General features: G+C 38.1%; 1 protein-coding gene across 1 annotated transcript in view; it reads left to right on the top strand.

Moving 5' to 3' along the window:
* LOC126156806 (glycerol kinase-like) overlaps positions 1 to 25,817 on the top strand; it is a 286,026-nt gene that overhangs the window by 18,515 nt on the left and 241,694 nt on the right. The window contains exon 2 of the mRNA XM_049916333.1: positions 15,083 to 15,341. Within this exon, the coding sequence (XP_049772290.1) occupies positions 15,083 to 15,341 (259 nt within the window). The remainder of the gene's footprint in view (positions 1 to 15,082; positions 15,342 to 25,817) is intronic.

Here is a 25,817-nt window from a genome sequence, read left to right as displayed (position 1 = left end):
GGAGCTCCATTCTTAACAGCTGCCAAGCCAAGACCGAGCACATCAGCAAGGCATGCACATGTTTACACGCAGCATGTGAAGCACTCTTCATAAGAGTGTGACCAACTGCCACATAGAGTTCTGTACTTTAAAAAAAAAAAGAGACCTTACTTTTGGGGTTACCCTTATAGAATTAGAAGCAACTACGATTGTCCAGATCTGTACCATTGTGTTAGAGATTATGTGACCCATGTTGAGGAATGTGCCTCAGTGTATGAGAAAACAGCAGAGGAAAGATTGGAGACTCTGTATTGGTTATGTTCTGTGACAGTTGAAACCCATCATAACTGACTGGAGAATAGCAGTGAAGCTACCACCATTTCAAGGAAATGGTATGCTATAGCTGAATAGCTTGAATACCAAACAAACCCAAGTGATGTACTGAATGGTTATAATTAAAGTGTAGCTACACACAGAGGTCCAGTGGGGACTGAAATTATCAGATGACGGTGAAACTGGGTAGATGTTATAATGTGTTAATGTGAAACTGATTTACATTGGAAGAAAATTAGTTCCAATTTTTGGCCAGCAGGTGCAGATTTGGGATTGTGGATGCTAGAAAGAATACATAAATGTTTCCATACCTAATGGATTAGGAACAGAATGTAAACAGAAAAGCTCAAGCACGTGAGAAAGTCATAATGCTGATTTTATTATTAACCATTGCTTACACAATTTGTTCAATATGACCACCAGAGATGTCAATGGGATGCTGTACAGCACTAGGTTTGCACCTGGTGGCCAAAATTGCAACTTTTTTTTCCAGCTTAAATCAGTTCTGCATTAATGCATTAGCATATTGACCATGTTTTGCTGCCATATGATAATTACAGCCCACCGTGGACCTCCGTGAGTAGCAGCACTTTAATTATAACCAACTGGTACCACCTTCTATAGTCACAGATTTCCTTTTGCACTCGGCAATGCTAAATTTAGAATTAGGAGCATCACAGACAATATTTTTTTTTTAGAAATCCAGGAAAGTTCTGTGATATGTAAGAAGTCATATTCAAGATTCGAAAGGGGATGGGGACAAGTGCACTCTCCGCTCTCATGCTCTTCCTTCCCCTGGCAGGTGCCTGTGATTGAGTTGCAGTAGTTACTCCTGCAGTACTCAGTAACCTTCCACTCCAGGTCATCTTTTCAAGACTGGTGTGTGTTGCTTCTGTATTTGCTAGGAGTGGGCTATGATCTTACTCTGATCACTTCGTGTGGCACAACTTTAAGCACATATTCAAAATCCACTATCTTAGTGGGTTAGTGTGAAAACACATTGTTATATTTATACAATAAATAACACTGTTTTCCGTCTGAATGTCAGAATGATTTCTCACAGGTTCCTTACTGTCTGATACCTCATAACAGTGATCGACCTTTCCAGTATAAGCAGTCCATTCATTCCCTCTTAATACATTTTAGAATCACATTCTTATGTCATTTTTCTCATCAAATTCTAGGTAATATTCCTTACAATTAATAACCCACTTTTATTTTGTTGGAAAATCAGTTCATAAAATTACATCCTCAATCCACCCACAAACTACAAAACAGCTTACATTAAGCATACAGTTATCAAAAAAATTCAAACAACATATAACTCTTCAGTGGGTTATTAAAACCTCCTATCTCTGTTTTTAATTTGATTCCTGTATAGGTAACTGTATAATCTTTTTATAATTAGCAATTCTGCCACTGCCAATATTGAACTTCCAGAATCCTTAAGGGATTGAGTTGACACTTCCCCTAATTTCACATCAGTCACAGGTTGCATATTCTTGATAAGTCCCTCTTTAATTTTGTTTCGTATTAAAAAAAAAATCATTCTCGATCCCTCAACATTTATTATTTGGAACCAGTGCACAAATGCTATTTTTGAGGTTTCCTTATCTGCTGTGTGACACCCCAGAATTGATTAAAAAAGCGTATTTCAAAAACCTCAAAACTCAAGAACGTTATGGCATTCTGATTCACTCATTACTATGCTTAACTGCCCAAGTGTCTTTTTCTGTATTGGAGTTTAGCCATTCTCTTGAATTAAAAGAAAAAAAAGCCTTCAACAAACATAGTTTATTTTAACTGAGAAGTAATAATAGTGATATCTTACAACAGAATAAAGTGAAAAAAATATATATTTGCTGGAAAACTCATTCTTATATTTATATAATAAATTACACAATTCTTCCTTCTGAATGTTAGAATATTTTCTCACAGGTTCAATATCTGTTCAGATTTGTTTCATATTGTCTGATACCTCATAATAGTGGCAACATTTTCAGGATGAGCAATCTACTCATCCCCTCTTAATGCGTAAGCCACACATCCCAATAAAATAGGTTGCAAGGGAAGTAAAACATTATTATTAAAACATTTCCATTTGGAACCGTCAGCTATTTGGAGCATACAGTGACATAAAAACAAAGATCATTATCTACTTCATTAAAAAATTACACTTTTCACAAAAATATCTAAGAATGAAATTCAGATGCAGTTAGCATTAAACAATTTGGGAGGAATAATAAGAGCCTAGTATGCTACAGACACTTACATGAACATTGAGTGAAGTCAAAAGCAGGTATTTTTTAATGGTAGAACTTCTTCTTCAATCTGAGAAACATCTTTCTTAGCATTTTCCATAACATTTGTTTTCTTGCTTTACAGCTCTTGGATATTCTCTAATCTCTTTCCTCTTTCTTTAATTTTATCTTGAGGAATCCTCAGCTGCCCATTTTTCTGCTGTTGTTTCACTGAACCTACCATGTGCATTTTAGAAGCTGTGTGTGTTAACTGCTTTGTGGTGAGTGCAGATCCAACACTCCCAGTGGCTTTGACCACATCACAAATGGTAGTAAGCGCTATAAGAAAGGCTCTGGTCAGATTTTTTATTGGATTTGAGTAGTTGTCAGTGAATTCTCTTTGTAGGCTGTCACTGACATGGAAGAGAATGCAAGGAAGCTTGATAGATGTCTACAAATTTTTGTATCCACTTTTGCTGCCAATGATCATCATACATAAATGATCAATGCAAGCCTGATCTCTATAAAATTCTTTGAGGATTTACTTTATTGAATTGATCTCTGCAAGATTGTGGAACTCAGGGGAATGGTGTCAGCCTCAAGATCACCAAAGCAATTTAAGGTAGTGAGGTGTCAATGCTGTACCTAACCGTCCCTTCATAAGGTCGCCATTAATTGCCACTTCTAGATTTAATGAGACACTCTTTGTAAAGAAATACTCCAGAGACAACTTATACAGAATTTTAGATACCACACATATTCTTCATAAATATAGGGAGCTCTTTATGGAGCATCAAGGTATCATTCTCTGATAAATCACATTGTCCCAGAGCTTTTTTAGTTCTGTACCCAATGACAACTATCTGAGGTCATAACAGATTTATGTGTTGAACTCAGACTTGTTTTGAAGATAGTCTGCTTCTCCAAAACTTTTGATTTGACAAATTTTCTCATTAATTCTCTGACCATAGACTGGAGGGAAGTATAGAGGAAAGGAGCTGAAATTTAGTTAGAAATGGTGCAATGGTGCAATGTGAGCAGCAATAGTCCAAACATAGCACTTGCTCTCACACTCACACACAGAGGTGCCTGTAATATTGGTGAAATCAGCTTGGCAGCAGGGAACTTTTTAAATATATTATATAAAGTTCTCAGAAACTGAATGAGGTTCCAACCAGTGCTGGTACTACCTGTCTTAAAGGCAGCATACACTGTGTGTAAGCACATATCCCAAAGAATAAAAGCACAGGATTCTCTGGGTTATCCTCAACATTAAGCTTGATTTTCAGTGCTCTTAGATACACCTTATTAAAATTGGGGCCATCCATGGACATCTGAATGACTTTCCTTTCCAGATTTACTTTACTTGTCTCAAATCATTCAACTAAATCTTTTGGAGTAATTTTTCCCAAAAACACTAAAATGAGGTACCTGCTTGAAACCTGACCCAAAGCATTTTCCCAGAAATTTAAAAACAAATGCGTCTGCTGGTTTTGGCTAATTTATTCAAACTCTCATCAAACCCATACAACACTATGTCATTGTCTGTATATGTTGAGTGAAAAACAGAGCCAAGGGTATCTGGTAAGAGATTAACAAGGCTGCTCTTGTCTTGAGAAGATTGGTGTCTGACAGCAGCAAACAGACCCAAACAGATCTCTGCCTTTGTCACAGCATCCTCTGTGTGGAATCTAGCGTCATTAGCCACCATCCAGAAGTTTGTGCAGTAGGTTCCTGATGCGAGTGCTTGACCTAGGACCTAGTTGCTGGGAGACATTACAACTGTGTGATGCTCTGCCTGTCTGCACTTTATCAGGCTAAAAATGCACTGAGACTAAATAGAACTTTTCTTCACTGAAATTGGTAATTTTATTTTCGAGTGCATTTACCAAGTTGAGGGCATTGTCAAGATTTTCGTTTTCATTGTTGGAGTTGACGAACAGCTGAGTGCATCAAGTGCTGGGAGGTAGCATTCTGACACTGTAGCATTTGCACTGTAGCTGTTTGGGAATATTAGTATGGATATAGGCATTACCACCTTCCTAGTAGCAGCAAGCCCATTTCAATGTTTTCCACTTGCGTGACGACAAGGCCTGCTTGCCCATTTTGCTGAGGGGGAAGTTTGTTTTACAGACTGTGCACAGAACACAGAATTTTTCAGATGAGTGCTCTGCCATTCACCAAAATTCTGGGTCCTCAGTCTAACAAAGGTTGAACATCGACTTTGATTTCCTTGAGTGATCCCTTAGTTAATGTAAGCATTAGACAGGATTGAACCTAAGCAATACAGCAAGACATGTTCAAGAGTTCATGAACTCAGAAAGCCACTAAAAAACTCATGACCTGGGCCACAACACATAAACATGTGTTCAACAAATTCTATTTATAGTGTACGATGATGGCCATTGTAACTAAAATCAGTTATGATTGTGTCATAAAAAGATGATTGTGTTAAAAAAATAATAATATAAACTTTGTAATAATTCAATCACTGTCTCCTTAAATGACATGTCATTTTTCCAAAAACCCACAATTACATCGGAAACTTTAGCTAGCCAGGAGAGAAATGACACGGAGTTGCCCCGGCTGCCTAGCCCCATATGCCTACAGTCCTCACTCGCCCTGACCACCTATGTTGCACTATACCTGTTGTAGGCATTAGCTCAGCCTTAACCAACTGCTGCATGCCCAAAGTCCAAGACATGCTTGTTAGTGCTCTAAGGGCACTATTTTATGCCTATCACAAAAATTCTATAAGCAATGTTATTTATTCACAATAGCAGATCAATAGCTGTTGGGATGCTACAACAGTAATTTATTGGTGTGCATCCAAAACAGGGTACACAAACTTATTGTGCACTATTATTCATGGTTCAAAACATATTGATTCAAATTAGCAGTGAACTCCCCTGAAAAGACACATCTCTGTCATCATATTGTGTTAGTAAATGAAGCATGTGTAATCATAATCTGCACCAAATACCCTCCACAGCTCATTGCTACTCACATCACATCACAAATGCACAACACCAAACCAGGGAACTGTAGCCAAGCTGCAAGCCATTTCATGTTAACAACAAGAAACCTCCACACAGTTTGGCTTGGCTTGTCCAGCCACAGCCAGGCTGAACTGGCTGGCTACTGTGTTGGTCTTACTGAGTGAGGGGAGTGATGGGGAATGCTGAAACACCAGCAGCTGGCGATCACACAGTGCTGAGCTGAGGTTGGACAGCGAATGCAGAGCTGCATCATGCTGAGCAGACTCCTCTGCTCAGGAGCAAATTGGGTACTGTGCCTTTTCCTGGGTTTTTGGGTAAAATTAAAAAAATCCCTGAGTTTTTCAGAACAAAAAAAGTTCTAGAGTTTTCCCAGTTTTCCAGGATGCAGGATGCCCTGTAATGAATCAGTCCCAGGTTTCATTCCTGAAATCAGATTTTCAAGAAGTGCAGCTCTCCCACTTCTGCCTAAATGCCAACTCTTATATTTTCATTTTGTCTCCAACTTCATGCATGAGTGCAGTGAAGACACAAGTCTGATTTTTAAGTGTGGCTTGCTGCAGCTTGCTTGCCTCAATTTTGTTAGCTAGATCCTACAGAACATGTTCAGAAGACCAACTAAAACGTTTTTGACATTATCAATCCTAGTATTTACATAATTGATCACTGTAACTAACAAATCTATTTTATTTTTTAACCCAATTAGTTTTTCGTCTGTCATTTCCTCGAAATCCCTTCTTCTTATCCCAATTTTGCCAGCTGCATTTGATTTTAATTTACTGATTTTACTTGATGTTATTGGTATTGACTGGATCAGCATTACAGTCAGATCAACTACTTTGTTTTCTGCACATATAAGAACAGTTATGTATATCTGTCATTTTTATTTTCTTCCGTTGCCTCATTTTCAGGAGGATCGGTGGATTATGTTAGAATTTCTTTTTCTGTTTTGGCATTTGTCTGTCAAACTTCATTTCACTACAAATAATTTATTATTTGTCACTTGTTATCATAATATGGTGCTGATGTCGTACATTACAAACAACATTATAACAAAGCCACTTGCAAGACATCCCATCAAAAAGAATACTGGCATCTGTTATAGATACACATTTGTATCACTGAACAGCACACAAACAGAAAACAAAAACAGTCTAGAGATCATACAGGTGCAGAAATACAGAGTGTTGTAAGTCAAAGAGCATTATTGCAGTACTTTGCTAATTAAAGACACAGGCAAAATTCATATATGTAATCACGTCTTTAGAACTTTTTTACAGAAACACCCTTATTGAAAAAGTTTGTGTATGTAGATTTCAGCATACTTATTTGTTAATGAATTGGTTTGATGATTTGGACATTGAGCTCAGGTTTTCATAATTTCAATGATTAAAGAGTAGATGGAAGTAAAAGTTTTTTCTTTCATCCAGAATGTTTGAGAAGCTTCTAAAACACTGAATTGCCAATGTCTCAGCTTTGTCATTGCCCATGTTTTCTGCTGTGAATGGAAATTTCAATTCCTCATAGAGATTCATCTTTGGGGCATTTGTTTAGTTTATGAAATATTATTAGATTACCAATTATGGTGTCAAAAGTGTATCATGTGTCATTAATGTTGGTACAGGAGATTTATTTTGGATGTTGTATTTAAATGCATAGTGTAGGAAAATCACTTACACTTATGGCTATTTTTGATTTTTCTGTAAATATAATAACTAAATAACACTATTTGCTTTCTTCTGGTATGAATAGTCCCCTGGTTAGTGTGTTGTAAGCCTCCAGCGAGCATGACTGTGCAAATGTTACATTCTTAATCTGTTTGCATTCCACTTACATGAGTACCATACAGTACCATAATTACCATACAGTACCATAATTAAAATTAACTGCTTGCTTATCACACATCTCGGTGAAACCCTCAGGTCATCGTAATTCTGTGTGGATAAATATTTTATCTATTATTAGTTATTTGTCAAAAATGTTTTGCACCACCTGCAAGGTTTAGATTCAAGGGGAGCAGGGAATGAAAGAGAAAGTGTTACAAGCCTTATATAACATCCAACTTCACTGTGAAAGAAAAACAAAACAATAATAAAAATAAAGGCTGCCTGTTTAAAAGGGCACATTTATGAAATCAAAAACTGCTGCTGGTTAATGTTTAATACCATGTTGCTATACCCTGTCCATTGCAACATGCTTGGATCTTACTTGACTTGTCGTTCAACAAGTGGTAGATACATTTCTGGTCAAGTATCTTGCTTTTTATTGGCAAACCTCCTGACATCATCCAGTGTGTGAGGAGGTTTCCTGCAATGACTCACTGCAAGTTTCACTTGGTTCCCTAGTACGCTCAATCAGGTTCATGTCAACATATACCCCAGCCCATCTCACATTGTTGATCCCTGCATCCTGGAAGGTGTTCATGAGGTGGACTGGTGGATGCAATATGGTCATGGACTATCATTTTGAAAGAAAAACCCATCTTGGAAACATTGACTTTACAGCTGGACAGTAGGATGGAGGACCCTGCTCCAATAATACAGTCTTCAAATTACCCAGAAAAGAAATGAGAGGTAAATCATTGTAAATGATAGCCACATTTTTTACAGAGAAAGTGAACTATAATTGAAAAATTACTCATTTCTCATCATAGTGAGAAGTTGCACTTAAGATCTACAGAACATCCAGACATAATGACCACATTATGAAAAGGATAGATTTCTACTCACCATATAGAGGAGATGCTGAGCAGCAGACAGGCACAGCAAAAAGACTGAAACAAGTAAGCTTTTGGCCAATAGATTTTCTGGTGAATAAGACAACATACGCACACAAACACTCTGATGTAAACGCAACTCACATGCACTTTAACACTGTCTCTAACTGCCAAGACCAGACTGTGAGCTATGGTGCATGATGGGAGAAGCAGTTTGGGTGATAGGGATAAGGAGGAGGCTGGGGCAGGGAGGGGGAAGGATAGCAGGGTAGGGGTGAGGGATGTTGAAGTGCTGCATATGAGAATGTACAGGGGTACAGTACAGAGAATTCTCTTTGTAGGCTGTCACTGACATGGAAGAGGCAGTCATAGCCAGGACAGTCCCAATTCCTAGAATCTAGGCAGAAGCTGTGAGCTACCTTTAACAGTTTGACACCAATTCATGACCGTGATTGATTTTATGACCTAGAAAGCCAATGTCTCCTTCCTTATGCGTCATGTTTCATTAATCAGTGTAACGGCTGTTTAGTAATTATACATGAGCCACAAAGTCAGATAAGGTCTAAGTGACACAACTCATGGTGAAACATAGTGTATTAGGCATGAGTGCCTTTTCACTGAGTTGGAGTTAGCAGCCTCTGTGGTTGATTAGTGGGACCAGCATGATATGGAAACTACTCTAATGTAACAATGAAAAGTCCAGCAAAGGATAGGTTGTTACTCACTGTAAGTGACACATTTAGTTGCAGAGAGGCACAACAAAAAGACTGTTATACATTAAGCTTTCTCCCATAGTCTTCCTTGGAAAAGTAATCACACCTACATTCACACAAGTGAGCACACCTCACACACACATGACCGTTATCTCCAGCCGGAATGAAATTGTTGCGTTGAATGAAAGCAGCAATCTGGGATGGGAAAGGGGGGTGGGGCTGGGGAATGAGATGTAGAACAGGAGAGGAGCAGAGATGGTTAAAAGACTGGCGAGTGTGTTGGCAGAGAGCAGTGCAGAATGAGGTTGATGAGATGTGCATTGGGAAGACAGGCCACAGGGGCCGGGAACTGTCGGGTGGAGGATGTGGAGACAGTAGGTTACCGTTGGTTGACCCTGGGATAATTTTAGGAGTGGAGAATGTGTTGTAAGAATAACTCCCATCTGCGCATTTCAGAGAAGCTGCTGGTGGAGAGGGAGGGTGGGGGGGGGGAGGGAGGAGTGGGGGGGGAGGGATGTGCAGATGGCCCAGAATGTGAAGCAGCCATTGAAATCAGGTTCAGCTGCATGTTGTACTTGTGTTGCAGGGTTGTCCACTTCACTGTTGGCCACAGTTTGGCAGTGTGCATTGATCCTGGTGGACAGCCGGTTGGTAGTTGTACCAGTATAAAAATCTGTGCAATGATTGCAGCAGAATTGTTATATGACATAGGATAGCTGCTTCCACAGGTGGCCTAGCCAATGATGCAGTAGGATAAGCTTATGCCAGGACTGAAATAGGAAGTGTATGTGGGTCTTCCACAAGGGTATGATCCCTGTTGGGATTGGGAGTGGCAGAGACATGGACTAGGATATTGTGTAGGTTTTGTGGATGATGGAACACAACTTTAGAGGGCTGGGAAGGATCTTAAGTGGGGTGTCCCACATTTCAGGTCATGATGATAGATAATCAGAGCCCTGACAAACGACATGTTTCAGTTGTTCCAGTCCAGGGTGCTGTTGAGTGACAAGTGGTTATTGAGGTAGTGGGAGGACTGGGGATTTGTGGGGAAATGGTACAGAAAATCTGTTTGTGGTCTAAGTCTGGGGTTTATTACCTGTGTATGAAGGCCTTTATGATAATTTCAGCACACTGAGCAAGGAAGTTCTTGTTACACTCTGCTGCATCAAGACACAGCCTTTTATGGTATGACTTATTTATTTATTTATCTCTTGTTCCGGTGATCCATGTTGTGACAGTATCACAGGATATGGAACGTGTCAATTTTACAAGCTTTTGGCCAGAATTTATGGTAATACATAAAACAAAACAAAAACAATAAACAGCAACTTAGGTCCCACTACAAAAAAAAAAATACATTTTAGATATAGATAGAGATTACAAAACAAAAAACAGTGAACAGTAACTTAGGTCCCACTACAAAAATACGTTTTAGAGAGAGATAAAGATTACAAAATAATAAGTGTTACAAAGAAATAAATATTGCAAAATATATGTTTACAATAAAAATATTCGGTATTACAAATACAAATTTGGGCATACATTTACAATACAAGAGATGTTAAACACTGTAGTTCAGGAACTCTTCTAATGTTTAAAATGATCCTTGCAATAGGAACTGCCTTAAGGTTTTTTTGAACAGGAGATCATCATCTATCAAACACTTAATTCTTGAAGGGAGGGCATTAAAAATCTTACAGCCACTGAAATGGACTCCTTTCTGCACCATACTTAGATTTGGCTGTTCATAGTGGATATCATGTTTCCTTCTAGTATTGTGACTGTGATATGCACTATTCAGCTTAAAGATGGATTTTTCTTTCCTTACGAAAAGAAAAATCCATCTTTAAGCTGAATAGTGCATATCATTACCAACCAGCTGTCCACCAGGATGAATGGCCACTACCAAGACCAATGCCAATGAGGTCCACCCTATGGCACAACATGCAGCTGAACATAACATGCTTGATTTCAATGGCTGCTTCACAGTGCAGGCCATTTGTATCACCCCCCACCACCACCACCACCTCCAGCTTTCTTGAACTGTACAGATGGGAGTTATCCTTAAAATATATTCTCCGCTCCCAAAATTATCCCAGCTTTTCTGAACTGCACAGATGAGAGTTATCCTTAAATCACATTCTCTGCTCCCAAAATCGCACTGGCCTCAAACTATAATAATCTACTGTCATCATGCCCTCCACCCAACAATTTCCTCCACCCTCTCTGTCCTATCACCTCCTCTCAAGTCGTCGTGCGTTGCTGTGTGTCAATGCACCCACTGGTCTTTTCCCTTTCTCTCATCCTTTCCTAGTCTGATCCCCCCACTCCCCTCTCCCACAGCCTCTCAGTGTTGTGGCTGGCAGTCTGGTGCTGCTGCCGTCTAGTCCCTGCACACACTGCCAGACAGCACTCTTCCCTCCCCCCACCCATCCACCCATACCTTTCCATCCCTCCCCATTTCCTGCCCAACTGTGGATTGCTGCTTTCATTCAACCCAATAGTTGCATTCTTGCATGAGATAGCTGTCATGTGTGTGTAAAATGTGCTTTCTTGTGTGAATGTGTGTGTGTGTTGCCTTTTCTGAAGACGACTTTGGTCAAAAGTTCAAAGTATAACAGTCTTTTCATTGTGCCTGTCTACCTGTCTTTTCATTGTGCCTGTCACCTTTATGGCAAGTAGCAATCTATCTTTTTCAGAATATTCTTGCTACTCTAATGTAACTACTTTTGACCATGTAATTCAACTCTTTGGTGCAATACACTGATGTCTCAAATTGAGGGTACTTTTTAAATTGCTCTGTTGTTTTTTATAAAGGAAATTGTTACAAGTAAGTCAAGTAGACAAGGTAACCATTCACTGTCTAACTGAGATGTTGTAGCAGGGTTGGAGGTGGGTGTGGAACAAGTGCTAGTGGAGAGTGAGGCCAGGCAAATTTGGGGATAGATGAATGTATTACAACCTTTCAAAATCAAGTATGTTGTGCTTGTCGGCATATTTTGCCACTGGGTGGTCAGCTCTGCTCTTGGTCACAGTTTACGGTAGTTATTCATGTGAGTAGACAGTTGAGTGTTGGACAAGCATGCATAATTGACTGTGGAAAAGGTACACCAGAATTGGTTTATGAAATGACTGTTTTCATGGTGATCTTAACTCTGATAGTGTAGGATAGGCCTGGGGTAGGATTGGAATAAACCATGTTAGGTCATTGTATAGGAGAGGGCTTACACGTGGACTTTTCACAGGAATATGACACATGTGGCAAGGGGTTGGGTGTAGATGTGATAAAGAAAGATGTGACATGTAAGCAGATGAATTTGTGGTCGATGGATCATGGAAGTTCTTTGGTGGATTCCAAATGATAAGAAAAGTCTGACACTAATTATATTAGAAAACATGCAGGAGCATTGTGGATGCATATAGCTGAATACTGTAATCCATGGAAAGTCCCAAGGAGGCCTTAATACAGCAGCTGATGAAGATAACAATCATTTATACGTCACTTCGAATTTAAAATGTTTTTGTACATCTTAATGTTCTAATCACTCTTTGTTAACCTTCTGTGTTTAATTATTATTTTCAGCTCCTTAAATAACCACTTGTAACTGATTTTGTACTTGCACTATGACCATGCCACCAGCACCCTAAAAGCAACAACAATAACAATTTTGTTTGTTTGTAGTAGATACACTTTGACTTCTTGATAATACTATGGTGGACTTTATATTACTGTCTATAATGCAGCTTCTGTTATTATTTACAATTAAATAAATTTATCTTTCCCTGGTATGTAAAATCTTGACTCTAGATGTAAATCACTATTTCTCTGCACTTTTGTCTGAACTGATTCTCTCCTGCGTTTGTAGAAAACTGTATTCAAATTAATGTAAGAACATGTTTAAGGAGCTAGCAAATTATCCATTGATAATATCTGTCAAGGAGGCCTTTTACCACAGTTCTTCATTTAGACTTTCGTTATATACTTTGAGTGAATAATTTTGATCCCACTCAAACAAAACCTCTCTTTTATTATTATATCTAAATTGTAATTATGTCACTATTGCAGTGTAACTGTTTGTTTATTATAGTTGGAACAATGTAATGAATTATGTATTTGAAAAGAAATTGGTGTTGACAAGTTTCACCTCAATGTTCCATCCTCTGTAGGAATATTACTGCAGGGCTTAGCTCATGGTAGACATAAGAAACCCTAGGTCAGTTGATTAATGTTGCATAACAAAAAATCAACGTTTGAGATTCTTTATGTAGTGATTTTCAATTATTATGCAAAATATTAGTAATACCCCATTTAATTGCCTGACAAACCAAAAACAACCCATTCGGTGACTTGTTGTAACGTAGCTTGGTCTTAATGCGATATCTTTGCCCTACTGTTTGTTGTGAGTGGGGAGTCGAATCACGGCTGAAATGCCGAGTGGTTGTTAAGTCTTCATTCATAGTAATGTGATATATTTATTAAAATTGTAAAAGTTGGCCGATTGCCAAGTGGAGAGAATATAGCAGAAAGCAGATGCATATGTGGCTATAGTGTGTTCAGAGATTACTTTTGGTGCACGACTCTTGGGAATAGTGCTCATATAATTTGGTATTGTTGACTGATGTTTAAAAAGAGAATTGGTGTGGTTTGTTATAACATAAGGGTGTATACATACATACGTACTTATTTTGCAGAAAAGACCAAATTTCAATATAATAAGCAATGTTTATGATATAATTGTTTCATGTGAAGCACTATTTTTTTCTTTCTAACGAATGACGTACTGTATGACTTTGTAATTGACTGTCCAGTATTAACTACTCCCCTGTACTGATAGAGCCTTATGTTGTACACATGTAGAAGTAGCTTGATTTTTACCAAATATACATATATGACATGTAATTCAAAGAGATCCTCAAAGTATTCTTTAGGATGGTCTGAAACTTAATTCACTTTTTGTGGTTATAACCATTCTTCCTTTCCTTTTATGAGTTCTATGATTCAAGATTGTCCAAACCACTGCTGGAAGGCTTTTCCACCTTTGAAAGAGTAGTAAATTTTATGCAGTGATTATAATACTGGGTGTTTCAAAATGAATATCACTGTTTTAAGGCTTTGTAGCATTTATTACATCCAGGTTACAATTATAAATGATACATCAAATGAAAGAGCAAATCAGCAACATTTTGTCTACGTTGTTGGCACATAAACCATAGGCTGTATGCTTTAGAGCTTTAGTAACTGCAGATAGTAAGGGTGTAGTTGTGTTTTCTTAAGTCTCCATACAGATGTCACTGGAGTTGCTAATTCATGACTAGCCTTCCAAATTTTTTCTAGCAGCTATGTGTGAAAGACTCTCCATTCTTTCAAAACAAACTTCAGTCAGTCTTGGTTGTCTCATACACTATCCCTCTAGACAGCCAGTGTCCTCAAACTGATAATACCATCCATGGATGCTATTGTCACTTGGAGGATTACAGTGGGCCTTAGTATGCGATGCACTTGGCACTGTAACAACAACTTTAGTCCTTGCAAACTGTAAAACACAAAAAGCTTTCTGTTCACACAGGAAACAGTGCTTTGACATGCACACTGGTATACAAACAAAATTATTTGAGTTGCTCTTTCATTTAATGTATTATTTATAATTGTAAGTTGAATGTAACAAAAACTACAAAGCCTAAAGATCCAAAGGTTCATTTTGAAACATGTGGTATGCATAATATGTGTACAGTAGATAACTTGTGTGTTACAGTCCTTCAATGTGTAGCTGTGGCAGCTAGACCTGTGATGTGAACACAATGAATAGTTTTTATTTATTTTTTACGTCAGGTTAAATAACTGAAAACTTTGATATTATCTGGTTTGTTGAATTGGATAAAAATAAAATATATCTTTACAATAGGGAAATTTTTGTAAGATTTTGAAAATCTCTACTTCTGTTTCCAATTGGTACATTCAGATCAAGCGAAAAAATGTCAAATTATTGCAAGAATGTAAGAAAAGGAAGATGTTGCTTATATTTTGAGTACTACTTAGTGTATAATTTTCAAAAACTGAAAATATTGTTTTGCAAATACCTAATCTTAAATTATCTTGTGCTTTAGGTTTTTTGTGCACGCACAACAGAAATTCTCACTTACCATCAAATGGATATAAATGTGGAATGCCCTCAGGAAGGCTGGGTTGAGCAGAATCCAGTAGAAATTTTGTCTGCTGTACTTCAAACTATTAATCAGTGTGTAGAAAACTTGAAAGAACATGAAATTGACCCAGCTGATATTGTAACTATTGGTATAACCAACCAAAGGGAGACTACTATAGTATGGGATCCAAATACAGGAAAACCTCTGTACAATGCTATAGGTAAGCTAGTTTCCTAGTACATAACATGTCTGTCAGCCAGCTGGAATGTTATTACCACTGTTGTTGTAATTACAATTTAATTGTTACCATAACTACACACAATGTCTTATATGTGGATGAAAATATTGTTTAGATTTGCAAGAGCAGCTAAATTTGGTTGTTTTAGTAATAAGTTTGCTGTAGAAGTACTAGCTATATTCTACATTGTAAGGAAATTCCATATGTTCCTGTATAGAAACAAATTTTAATAATGTCACTGGTTATAATCTGCTCTTTAGCACTCTTCAGCCTCTTAGAAGAAGTGCAAAGACTTGGTGTAATGGGCCCTTTTCTTAAATGCGTCCATTATGAAATACATTACAGATCCACAGCATGACAAGCAAATGTAAATGCATTATTGTGTCTCCCAGACACAATATTCAATAAAAATAAAGTTGTCTGTTTGCAGTTGGAGTGCAGTTGCATCAAGCGATGGATAGGCTCCCAGTGACAGCACATACTGTAGGACATGCCTCTCAGCAATATAATATGCTCTGGCAGGTGACTGATTTTGAACAAAAATTGTTGGCCTGAGTATCTGTTGCCTGGAACAAAGGGACTTCTTTGAAATTATTTCTGTCTTTGTCACCAGCTATTGGTAATAGATGGACCATTCTTACTTACAAGGGAACCTCCCCATTGCACCCCCCTCAAATTTAGTTATAAGTTGGCACAGTGGATAGGCCTTGAAAAACTGAACACAGATCAATCGAAAAAACAGGAAGAAGTTGTGTGGAACTATGAAAAAAATAAGCAAAATATACAAACTGAGTAGTCCATGCGAAGATAGGCAACATCAAGGATGATCTGAACTCAGTAGTGCCGTGGTCCCGTGGTTAGCGTGAACAGCTGTGAAACGACAGGTCCTTTGTTCAAGTCTCCCCTCAAGTGAAAAGTTTTTCTTTATTTTCACAAAGTTATGATCTGCCCATTCGTTTATTGATGTCTCTGTTCACTGTAATAAGTTTAGTGTCTGTGTTTTGCGACCGCACCGCAAAACCATGTGATTAGTAGACGAAAGGACATGCCACTCCAATGGGAACCGAAAACATTTGATTGCAAGGTCATAGGTCAACCGATTCCTCCACAGGAAAACACGTCTGATATATTCTATACAACACTGGTGAGGGCATGTGCGTCACATGAGAGGAATATATTGTCGACCCACCTAACTTTTACACTTGGTGAATGGGTAAAAAGATTCTTCTACATTGCCCGATTTAGGTTTTCTTGTGGATGTGAGAATTATTCCCAAAAAAGTGATGAAAACATAAGAGTTTGTCACATAAACTGCAACAAATGAATCCAACAGTTTCACAGTCGTACACTTTTACCTGTGCTCTGTCAAAACATATGTTTTTAACGTTTTCAAATTTTTCCGTGTGTAGACCGTCAAATCCTGCATATGTCCAAGCAAATCTGAACATGTCCTGGAATTTTGGAGAGTGAAGTTGATTATGTGTGAGTGCCTGAACTTTCATAATTGTCTGAAAATAAAAAATAAAATTTTACACTTGAAGGAAGACTTGAACCAAGGACCTTTCGTTCCACAGCTGCTCACGCTAACCATGGACCACGGCGCTCCTGAGCCCAGATCATCCTTGATGTTGCCTATCTTCGCATGGACTACTCAGTTTGTATATTTTGCTTATTTTTTTCATAGTTCCACACAACTTCTTCCTGTTTTCTCGATTGATCTGTGTTCAGTTTTTCAAGACCTATCCACTGTGCCAACTTATAACTAAATCTGAGGGGGTTGCGATGGGGAGGTTCCCTCGTTAGCACTGAAAGATGTGAACAGCAGATAGTTATGCCTCCTGCCTTAAGGTCTCAGACATTAGCTCTTCTAACTGGGGCCACTGGGGCTGACCTGAATATAGGTCCTCACATGTAATTTTTTCTGCTGGTCTGTCGTAGACTCAGAGATTGAACACATGGCCTGCATATGCAAATGTTCTGCTGAGCTGCAACCAGCCCCACCTCAGACTTTTGATGCACGGTCTGCACCTCAACAACCATAAGTTTGCATTCATGTAGATATCAGGTACCATTCTGTAAATCTATGTCATTTGTGATGACTGACAGGCTTTCAAATTATCCTTATGTGATGACATGTGATCCACCACTACAGAAGTGACTTTGCAAGTCCTCACAAAAATTGTAGCAGTTGAGACTTTGCCTCAAACTACAGTCACCAATAATGGACCACAGTTCATGTCCACACTGTGTTTATTAAACATTATTTTTTGCAGACTGTTTATTATTGATTCCAAAAATTCTTCGTGTTCTCATCACACTTTTTACTTCATGCTGATAATCATAATAATAATCTACTTGTAATAATTTTTACACAATGGCATTACCCTCTTCACTCCATTGCCATTCCACCCACAGTAGAATGAGGAAGCAGAGCATATACTGTACTCATTCAAATTGCAAGTGAAAAACAGGTTGTGTGAAGCTTTCATAGAAGAAATACTGATGCTTGTTGTTATCACCTATAGAATCACACCAACTAAAGACAACAGTCTGGCAGAAATACTACACACCTAAAAACCACACAGTGTGCAGCATCTCTTCTGTTCTGTGCCTCAGACCAAGGTGCACCCAGCTGCATCAGTTTATATTTAACAAGTGTTTTTGCTATGGCACAAGAAATAAACTGGTGCAGTATGCCTACATCTTCATTTGTAGAGAAACATTTGAAAATGCAATTCAGCCTTTCTGGTTTTATTTTGCTACCTTTAGTGTCATTGATGAGTATCTGGATACTAACTAAAGTGCTAGTGGCAAGTTTTTCATATGACAAGAATTTATTTGGGTTTTGTGAGGGGTTTTTCAGTGAAATAATTTATGGTAGTCATTGAAGACTTCACCCATTGTCCTTGTGACACAAAAATGTATTTCATTTAACATCGCTGTGCATTGCCCTATGCTTTGTTGTATACCTGTTATATAGTAGTTGCTGTTTCTTTAGAATTTTCTTTACAGTGTGTATTCGATGAAGAATCACTCTAATCATGAACAGTTCTACTAGGTCGATAACTACATATCAATTCTTGGTCAAATATTCTTTCCAACTTCAACAGGAAGTGGTCCTTCTATTTATGATGTATACTCTCTTGTATATCATCATCACACCTTACAATTTATCAGGGCCCATTATTCACTTATTTCTGTACTTAAAAAACCTGTTGACTGAAAAAAAAAAAGCTACCACAAAGATGGCCCCTAATCATTGCTTCATGTATATACTTCATAATATGTTATTAAATTTGCTATTCCGTATCTCTCTTAATATTTCACCAATTCATTACCATCCACAAAAAAGGACTTTACAGAATGACGCTCGACAGTAACCAGTAACAAACCACCTTACCAGCAGAATATTACTTTCTATTGCATAGCAAATGAAAGATTATTTATTTCAAGGCACATTATATATGATATACAAACACTTTACCTTTCTCAAGCCCAAAGGGCAGTTTTTGACACACCTTGTTTTTAATAAACATTTTACTGTAGGCAATGTTCTTTATGTTTACTGCAATATATTTTGGTCAGAAGGGCTACAATCTGGCACAAACTTACTGAAAACATGAACTTTTGTATAGACAATTCGACTTAACTTTCCTTTAAACTGACTTTCACTTTTAATTACATGTTTGAAAGTGAATCGATGGCCACTGTGGCCTAGCGGTTCTAGGGACTACAGTCTGGAACCGCGCTGCTGCTACGGTCACAGGCTTTAATCCTGCCTAGGGCATGGATGTGTGTGATGTCCTTAGGTTAGTTAGGTTTAAGTAGTTCTAAGTCTATGGGACTGATGACGTCAGATGTTAAGTCCCATAGTGAAAGAACCATTTAAACCATTTTGAAAGTGAATCACATCTTTAGCCAGATCTTTTCCTGATGCTGTTATAAAAATTTTCATTAAGTTTCATGCATACATATTCTCAATATTTTCTGACAATTAGTATTTTCTTAGACTCTATCTTACTTCTTATTTTAAACTGCATTATTATCTGAAATAAATCCATTATTATAGACTCAAAAAATTCGACATTACAGACAAAAAATATTATGATTTGGTCTTTATAAAGGCTAGCAGATCCTGTATATGCTTCCATTCTCTTATCTTTTGTCAGTATGCTCTATCACACAAAACATTTAACTCAAAAATTCACAAAAAATTTGATCCTTGACATGCTAAATTTTTATTTACATTTGTGGATAGTAGGAGATAATTAATTTTTTCACTTTACAAGCTAAGGGCAGGATAGTCAGAATGGAGTGATTCTAGAAAGGAAGAACAGAATTTCACAGCTCAGCAAAGCATGCATTTACCTTAAGCACTAATATCTGTATATGTTTATTAAACATTATTTTTTGCAGACTGTTTATTATTGATTCCAAAAATTCTTCGTGTTCTCATCACACTTTTTACTTCATGCTGATAATCATAATAATAATCTACTTGTAATAATTTTTACACAGAAGCTACTGGTAATTTAGCAACTGACCTCTTTGTTCTGGACTTCCTTGCTTTGACAACAATCTTCTTTCCAGTGTACTTACTTTCTATTACAACACTATCTACATTAACTTCCACAAACTGTTTTTCATTGCTTTTGCTACTAACTACAGAAGTTTTGTACTTTTTCTTTTACCAGATCATTGCTGTTAATTTCACGTTGCTTACATTCCTCATTATAAGTTTATCAACTTGAACAGCCATTTCAGTTAATGTGTATACACAGTCTTTAACATCACTTGCATCAGATTCAATTAATTATAAATTATTTACATTACTATTAATTACTAATAACTTACATTCTTTTCCAAACTGATACTCATCCACACTGTCCTCTACTTCATGAACCACCAAATTTACTACTTGCAAACATATGTCTTCATCATTATTTTAATGTGTTACTATTTACATTACTCACTTCTTGCTCAACCCACAGAACTGGTATATAAATGGTATTTACATGCTGTCTTTCACAAATTATTTAATTACCATCATTACAGGAACATGACTCAACTACTGCTATTAATTCATCCTGACAAAATTGAACAGTGGCAATTTCCATTTTCTTACTTCATTCATTTTCAGTTACATTTGTATTTGACATTGACTGTCACTGCTAGAAGGATCTAATTTTGTATCACAATTTTCAGTTCATTGTCATTCTTCTCTACCAATAGTAATGGTCCATTCTGATTCTAAACTATGAAAATGCTCTCTGTTGCTACTTCTAATGTCACTAAAATATTTATCTATACTTTTATTTAAGACTCTCATTAACTTCAGTATTTCAGACTGAAAATCCTCATTTGCTGGCACTCCCAGTTTTTCATCACATGAACCTTGCCTCGTGTCGAGTTATTCTTCCAAATTTACCTCTGAATTATTGATTACTCCTGCTTCATGTGGTTCTGCTTTGTCATTGCAGTATTCATGGGTGAAATCTTTGATACATTTGGTTAACATTATCCTCATCATTCAAAAATCTTTGTGAACTGCCACATCAGGAAAAAGTTCGAAATTTGTACAGTGATGTTGTGTTAAATATTTGTACTAACAAAAGAAGCGATGCTCCATTGAAGAAGAGTGAACATGAAAAATGTGAAACAATAAACAAAGGTAACCTACAAAGGGCTTCTGAACACTTCTCATGAAATTTAAAAATGGTTAAGAGAAATGACTGCAGTAAGTTGAAAACAAACACGAACATGAGTCAGCTTACAAATAATAAAAAACACTTACTGTTACTTTCAGTTAGTCACGATAGGAACTGTGCAAAAGTACTGCACAAAATTTCAACAACCAGCTATAAATTTACATCTTTGATAAAGCCAAATGCTATATTCAAGGAAGCAACATGCAATATACAAAAGAAAACATGTAGTCTAGGACAAAATGATTGTGTTGTCGTCTTAGCTGGTGCAAACGATGTTAATGGATCAAAACATGGTTTTATGACATCACTAGATGAAACCATCACAAAAACTAGGCAAACACAACTAATTCTATGCACAATACCATATAAATATGACATGCCAAATGAAAACTGCAAAATCTACAAAATGAACGGTTGCTTGATACAGAAGGCATCTTACAGTGAGCACATCAGAGTTTTAGATGTAAATACGAGGGCTATCCACAAAGTACATTACGTTTTGGAATTAAAAATAAATAAAGTATTGGAAATTTTTTTTTATTATATACAGATGAAAGCGACACTTAAGTACTACTTTTCTACATATGTTGTTCTTTTGGTCTTCAGTCCTGAGACTGGTTTGATGCAGCTCTCCATGCTACTCTATCCTGTGCAAGCTTCTTCATCTTCCAGTATTTACTGCAACCTACATCCTTCTGAATCTGCTTAGTGTATTCATCTCTTGGTCTCCCTCTACGATTTTTACCCTCCACACTGCCCTCCAATACTAAATTTGTGATCCCTTGATGCCTCAAAACATGTCCTACCAACCGATCCCTTCTTCTAGTTAAGTTGTGCCACAAACTTCTCTTCTCCCCAATCCTATTCAATACATCCTCATTAGTTATGTGATCTACCCACCTTATCTTCAGCATTCTTCTGTAGCACCACATTTCGAAAGCTTCTATTCTCTTCTTATCCAAACTAGTTAACGTCCATGTTTCACTTCCATACATTGCTACACTCCATACAAATACTTTCAGAAACGACTTCCTGACACTTAAATCTATACTCGATGTTAACAAATTCCTCTTCTTGAGAAACGCTTTCCTTGCCATTGCCAGTCTACATTTTATATCCTCTCTACTTCGACCATCATTGGTTATTTTACTCCCTAAATAGCAAAACTCCTTTACTACTTTAAGTGTCTCATTTCCTAATCTAATTCCCTCAGCATCACCCGACTTAATTTGACTACATTCCATTATGCTCGTTTTGCTTTTGTTGATGTTCATCTTATATCCTCCTTTCAAGACACTGTCCATTCCATTCAACTGCTCTTCCAAGTCCTTTGCTGTCTCTGACAGAATTACAATGTCATCGGCGAACCTCAAAGTTTTTACTTCTTCTCCATGAATTTTAATACCTACTCCGAATTTTTCTTTTGTTTCCTTTACTGCTTGCTCAATATACAGATTGAATAACATTGGGGAGAGGCTACAACCCTGTCTTACTCCTTTCCCAACCACTGCTTCCCTTTCATGCCCCTCGACTCTTATAACTGCCATCTGCTTTCTGTACAAATTGTAAATAGCCTTTCGCTCCCTGTATTTTACCCCTGCCACCTTCAGAATTTGAAAGAGAGTATTCCAGTTAACATTGTCAAAAGCTTTCTCTAAGTCTACAAATGCTAGAAACGTAGGTTTGCCTTTTCTTAATCTTTCTTCTAAGATAAGTCGTAAGGTCAGTATTGCCTCACGTGTTCCAGTATTTCTACGGAATCCAAACTGATCTTCCCCGAGGTCAGCTTCTACCAGTTTTTCTATTCGTCTGTAATGAATTCGCCTTAGTATTTTGCAGCTGTGACTTATTAAACTGATAGTTCGGTAATTTTCACATCTGTCAACACCTGCTTTCTTTGGGATTGGAATTATTATATTCTTCTTGAAGTGTGAGGGTATTTCGCCTGTCTCATACATCGTGCTCACCAGATGGTAGAGTTTTGTCATGACTGGCTCTCCCAAGGCCATCAGTAGTTCAAATGGAATGTTGTCTACTCCCGGGGCCTTGTTTCGACTCAGGTCTTTCAGTGCTCTGTCAAACTCTTCACGCAGTATCTTATCTCCCATTTCGTCTTCATCTACATCCTCTTCCATTTCCATAATATTGTCCTCAAGTACATCACCCTTGTATAAACCCTCTATATACTCCTTCCACCTTTCTGCCTTCCCTTCTTTGCTTAGAACTGGGTTGCCATCTGAGCTCTTGATATTCATACAAGTGGTTCTCTTCTCTCCAAAAGTCTCTTTAATTTTCCTGTAGGCAGTATCTATCTTACCCCTAGTGAGACAAGCCTCTACATCCTTACATTTGTCCTCTAGCCATCCCTGCTTAGCCATTTTGCACTTCCTGTCGATATCATTTTTGAGACGTTTGTATTCCCTTTTGCCTGCTTCATTTACTGCATTTTTATATTTTCTCCTTTCATCAATTAAATTCAATATTTCTTCTGTTACCCAAGGATTTCTATTAGCCCTCGTCTTTTTACCTACTTGATCCTCTGCTGCCTTCACTACTTCATCCCTCAGAGCTACCCATTCTTCTTCTACTGTATTTCTTTCCCCCATTCCTGTCAATTGTTCCCTTATGCTCTCCCTGAAACTCTCTACAACCTCTGGTTCTTTCAGTTTATCCAGGTCCCATCTCCTTAAATTCCTACCTTTTTGCAGTTTCTTTAGTTTCAATCTGCAGTTCATAACCAATAGATTGTGGTCAGAATCCACATCTGCCCCAGGAAATGTCTTACAATTTAAAACCTGGTTCCTAAATCTCTGTCTTACCATTATATAATCTATCTGATACCTTTTAGTATCTCCAGGATTCTTCCAGGTATACAACCTTCTTTTATGATTCTTGAACCAAGTGTTGGCTATGATTAAGTTATGCTCTGTGCAAAATTCTACAAGGCGGCTTCCTCTTTCATTTCTTCCCCCCAATCCATATTCACCTACTATGTTTCCTTCTCTCCCTTTTCCTACTGACGAATTCCAGTCACCCATGACTATTAAATTTTCTTCTCCCTTCACTACCTGAATAATTTCTTTTATCTCGTCATACATTTCATCTATTTCTTCATCATCTGCAGAGGTAGTTGGCATATAAACTTGTACGACTGTAGTAGGCATGGGCTTTGTGTCTATCTTGGCCACAATAATGCGTTCACTATGCTGTTTGTAGTAGCTAACCCGCACTCCTATTGTTTTATTCATTATTAAACCTACTCCTACATTACCCCTATTTGATTTTGTATTTATAACCCTGTAATCACCTGACCAAAAGTCTTGTTCCTCCTGCCACCGAACTTCACTAATTCCCACTATATCCAACTTTAACCTATCCATTTCCCTTTTTAAATTTTCTAACCTACCTGCCCGATTTAGGGATCTGACATTCCACGCTCCGATCCATAGAACGCCAGTTTTCTTTCTCCTGATAACAACGTCCTCCTGAGTAGTCCCCGCCCGGAGATCTGAATGGGGGACTATTTTACCTCCGGAATATTTTACCCAAGAGGATGCCATCATCATTTAATCATACAGTAGAGCTGCATAGTTGCTGTTTAAATTAAGGCACTTATCGTAGCGACGGATGAGCTTGGAAATTCCTTTGTCGTAAAATTCGGCCGCCTGCACCTCCAACCACGTAGTACCTCTTCTTGAAGCTGTGCGCCGTCATCAAAACGCTGCATAGCCAACCACTTCTTCATTGGTGGGAATAAGCGGAAGTCGCTTGGTGCCAGGTCGGGTCTGTACAGCGGATGAGGAAATAACTCCCACTTAAAAGATTGGAGAACTTCACGAGTGGCATTTGCCGTGTGGGCCCATGCGTTGTTGTGAATCAGCAAGATCTTTGAGCCCAACTTTCTGCTGCGCTTGTTTTGTATTGCTCTTCTGAGGTTGTGCAGAGTTTGGCAATACCTTTGAGAGTTTATTGTAGTGCCTCTTTCCAGGAAATCCACAAAAATCACACCTTTTCTGTCACAAAAGACAGTCGCCACGTGGTTGAAGGCGCAGGCGGCCGAATTTTATGATGAAGGAATTTCCAAGCTCGTCCATCGCTACATCTACATCTACATCTACATTTATACTCCACAAGCCACCCAACGGTGTGTGGCGGAGGGCACTTTACGTGCCACTGTCATTACCTCCCTTTCCTGTTCCAGTCGCGTATTGTTCGCGGGAAGAACGACTGTCTGAAAGCCTCTGTGCACGCTCTAATCTCTCTAATTTTACATTCGTGATCTCCTCGGGAGGTATAAGTAGGGGGAAGCAATATATTCGATACCTCATCCAGAAGCGCACCCCCTCGAAACCTGGTGAGCAAGCTACACCGCGATGCAGAGCGCCTCTCTTGCAGAGTCTGCCACTTGAGTTTGTTAAACATCTCCGTAACGCTATCACGGTTACCAAATAACCCTGTGACGAAACGCGCCGCTCTTCTTTGGATCTTCTCTATCTCCTCCGTCAACCCGATCTGGTGTGGATCCCACACTGATGAGCAATACTCAAGTATAGGTCGAACGAGTGTTTTGTAAGCCACCTCCTTTGTTGATGGACTACATTTTCTAAGGACTCTCCCAATGAATCTCAACCTGGTACCCGCCTTACCAACAATTAATTTTATATGATCATTCCACTTCAAATCGTTCCACACGCATACTCCCAGATATTTTACAGAAGTAACTGCTACCAGTGCTTGTTCCGCTATCATA

This window comes from Schistocerca cancellata, chromosome 2 (genome assembly GCF_023864275.1).
Source record: "Schistocerca cancellata isolate TAMUIC-IGC-003103 chromosome 2, iqSchCanc2.1, whole genome shotgun sequence".
In the NCBI taxonomy this organism is placed as follows: Eukaryota; Metazoa; Arthropoda; class Insecta; order Orthoptera; family Acrididae; genus Schistocerca; species Schistocerca cancellata.
The sequence above is the reverse complement of the archived record's forward strand: the minus strand, read 5'-3'. Positions and strand labels throughout refer to the sequence as shown.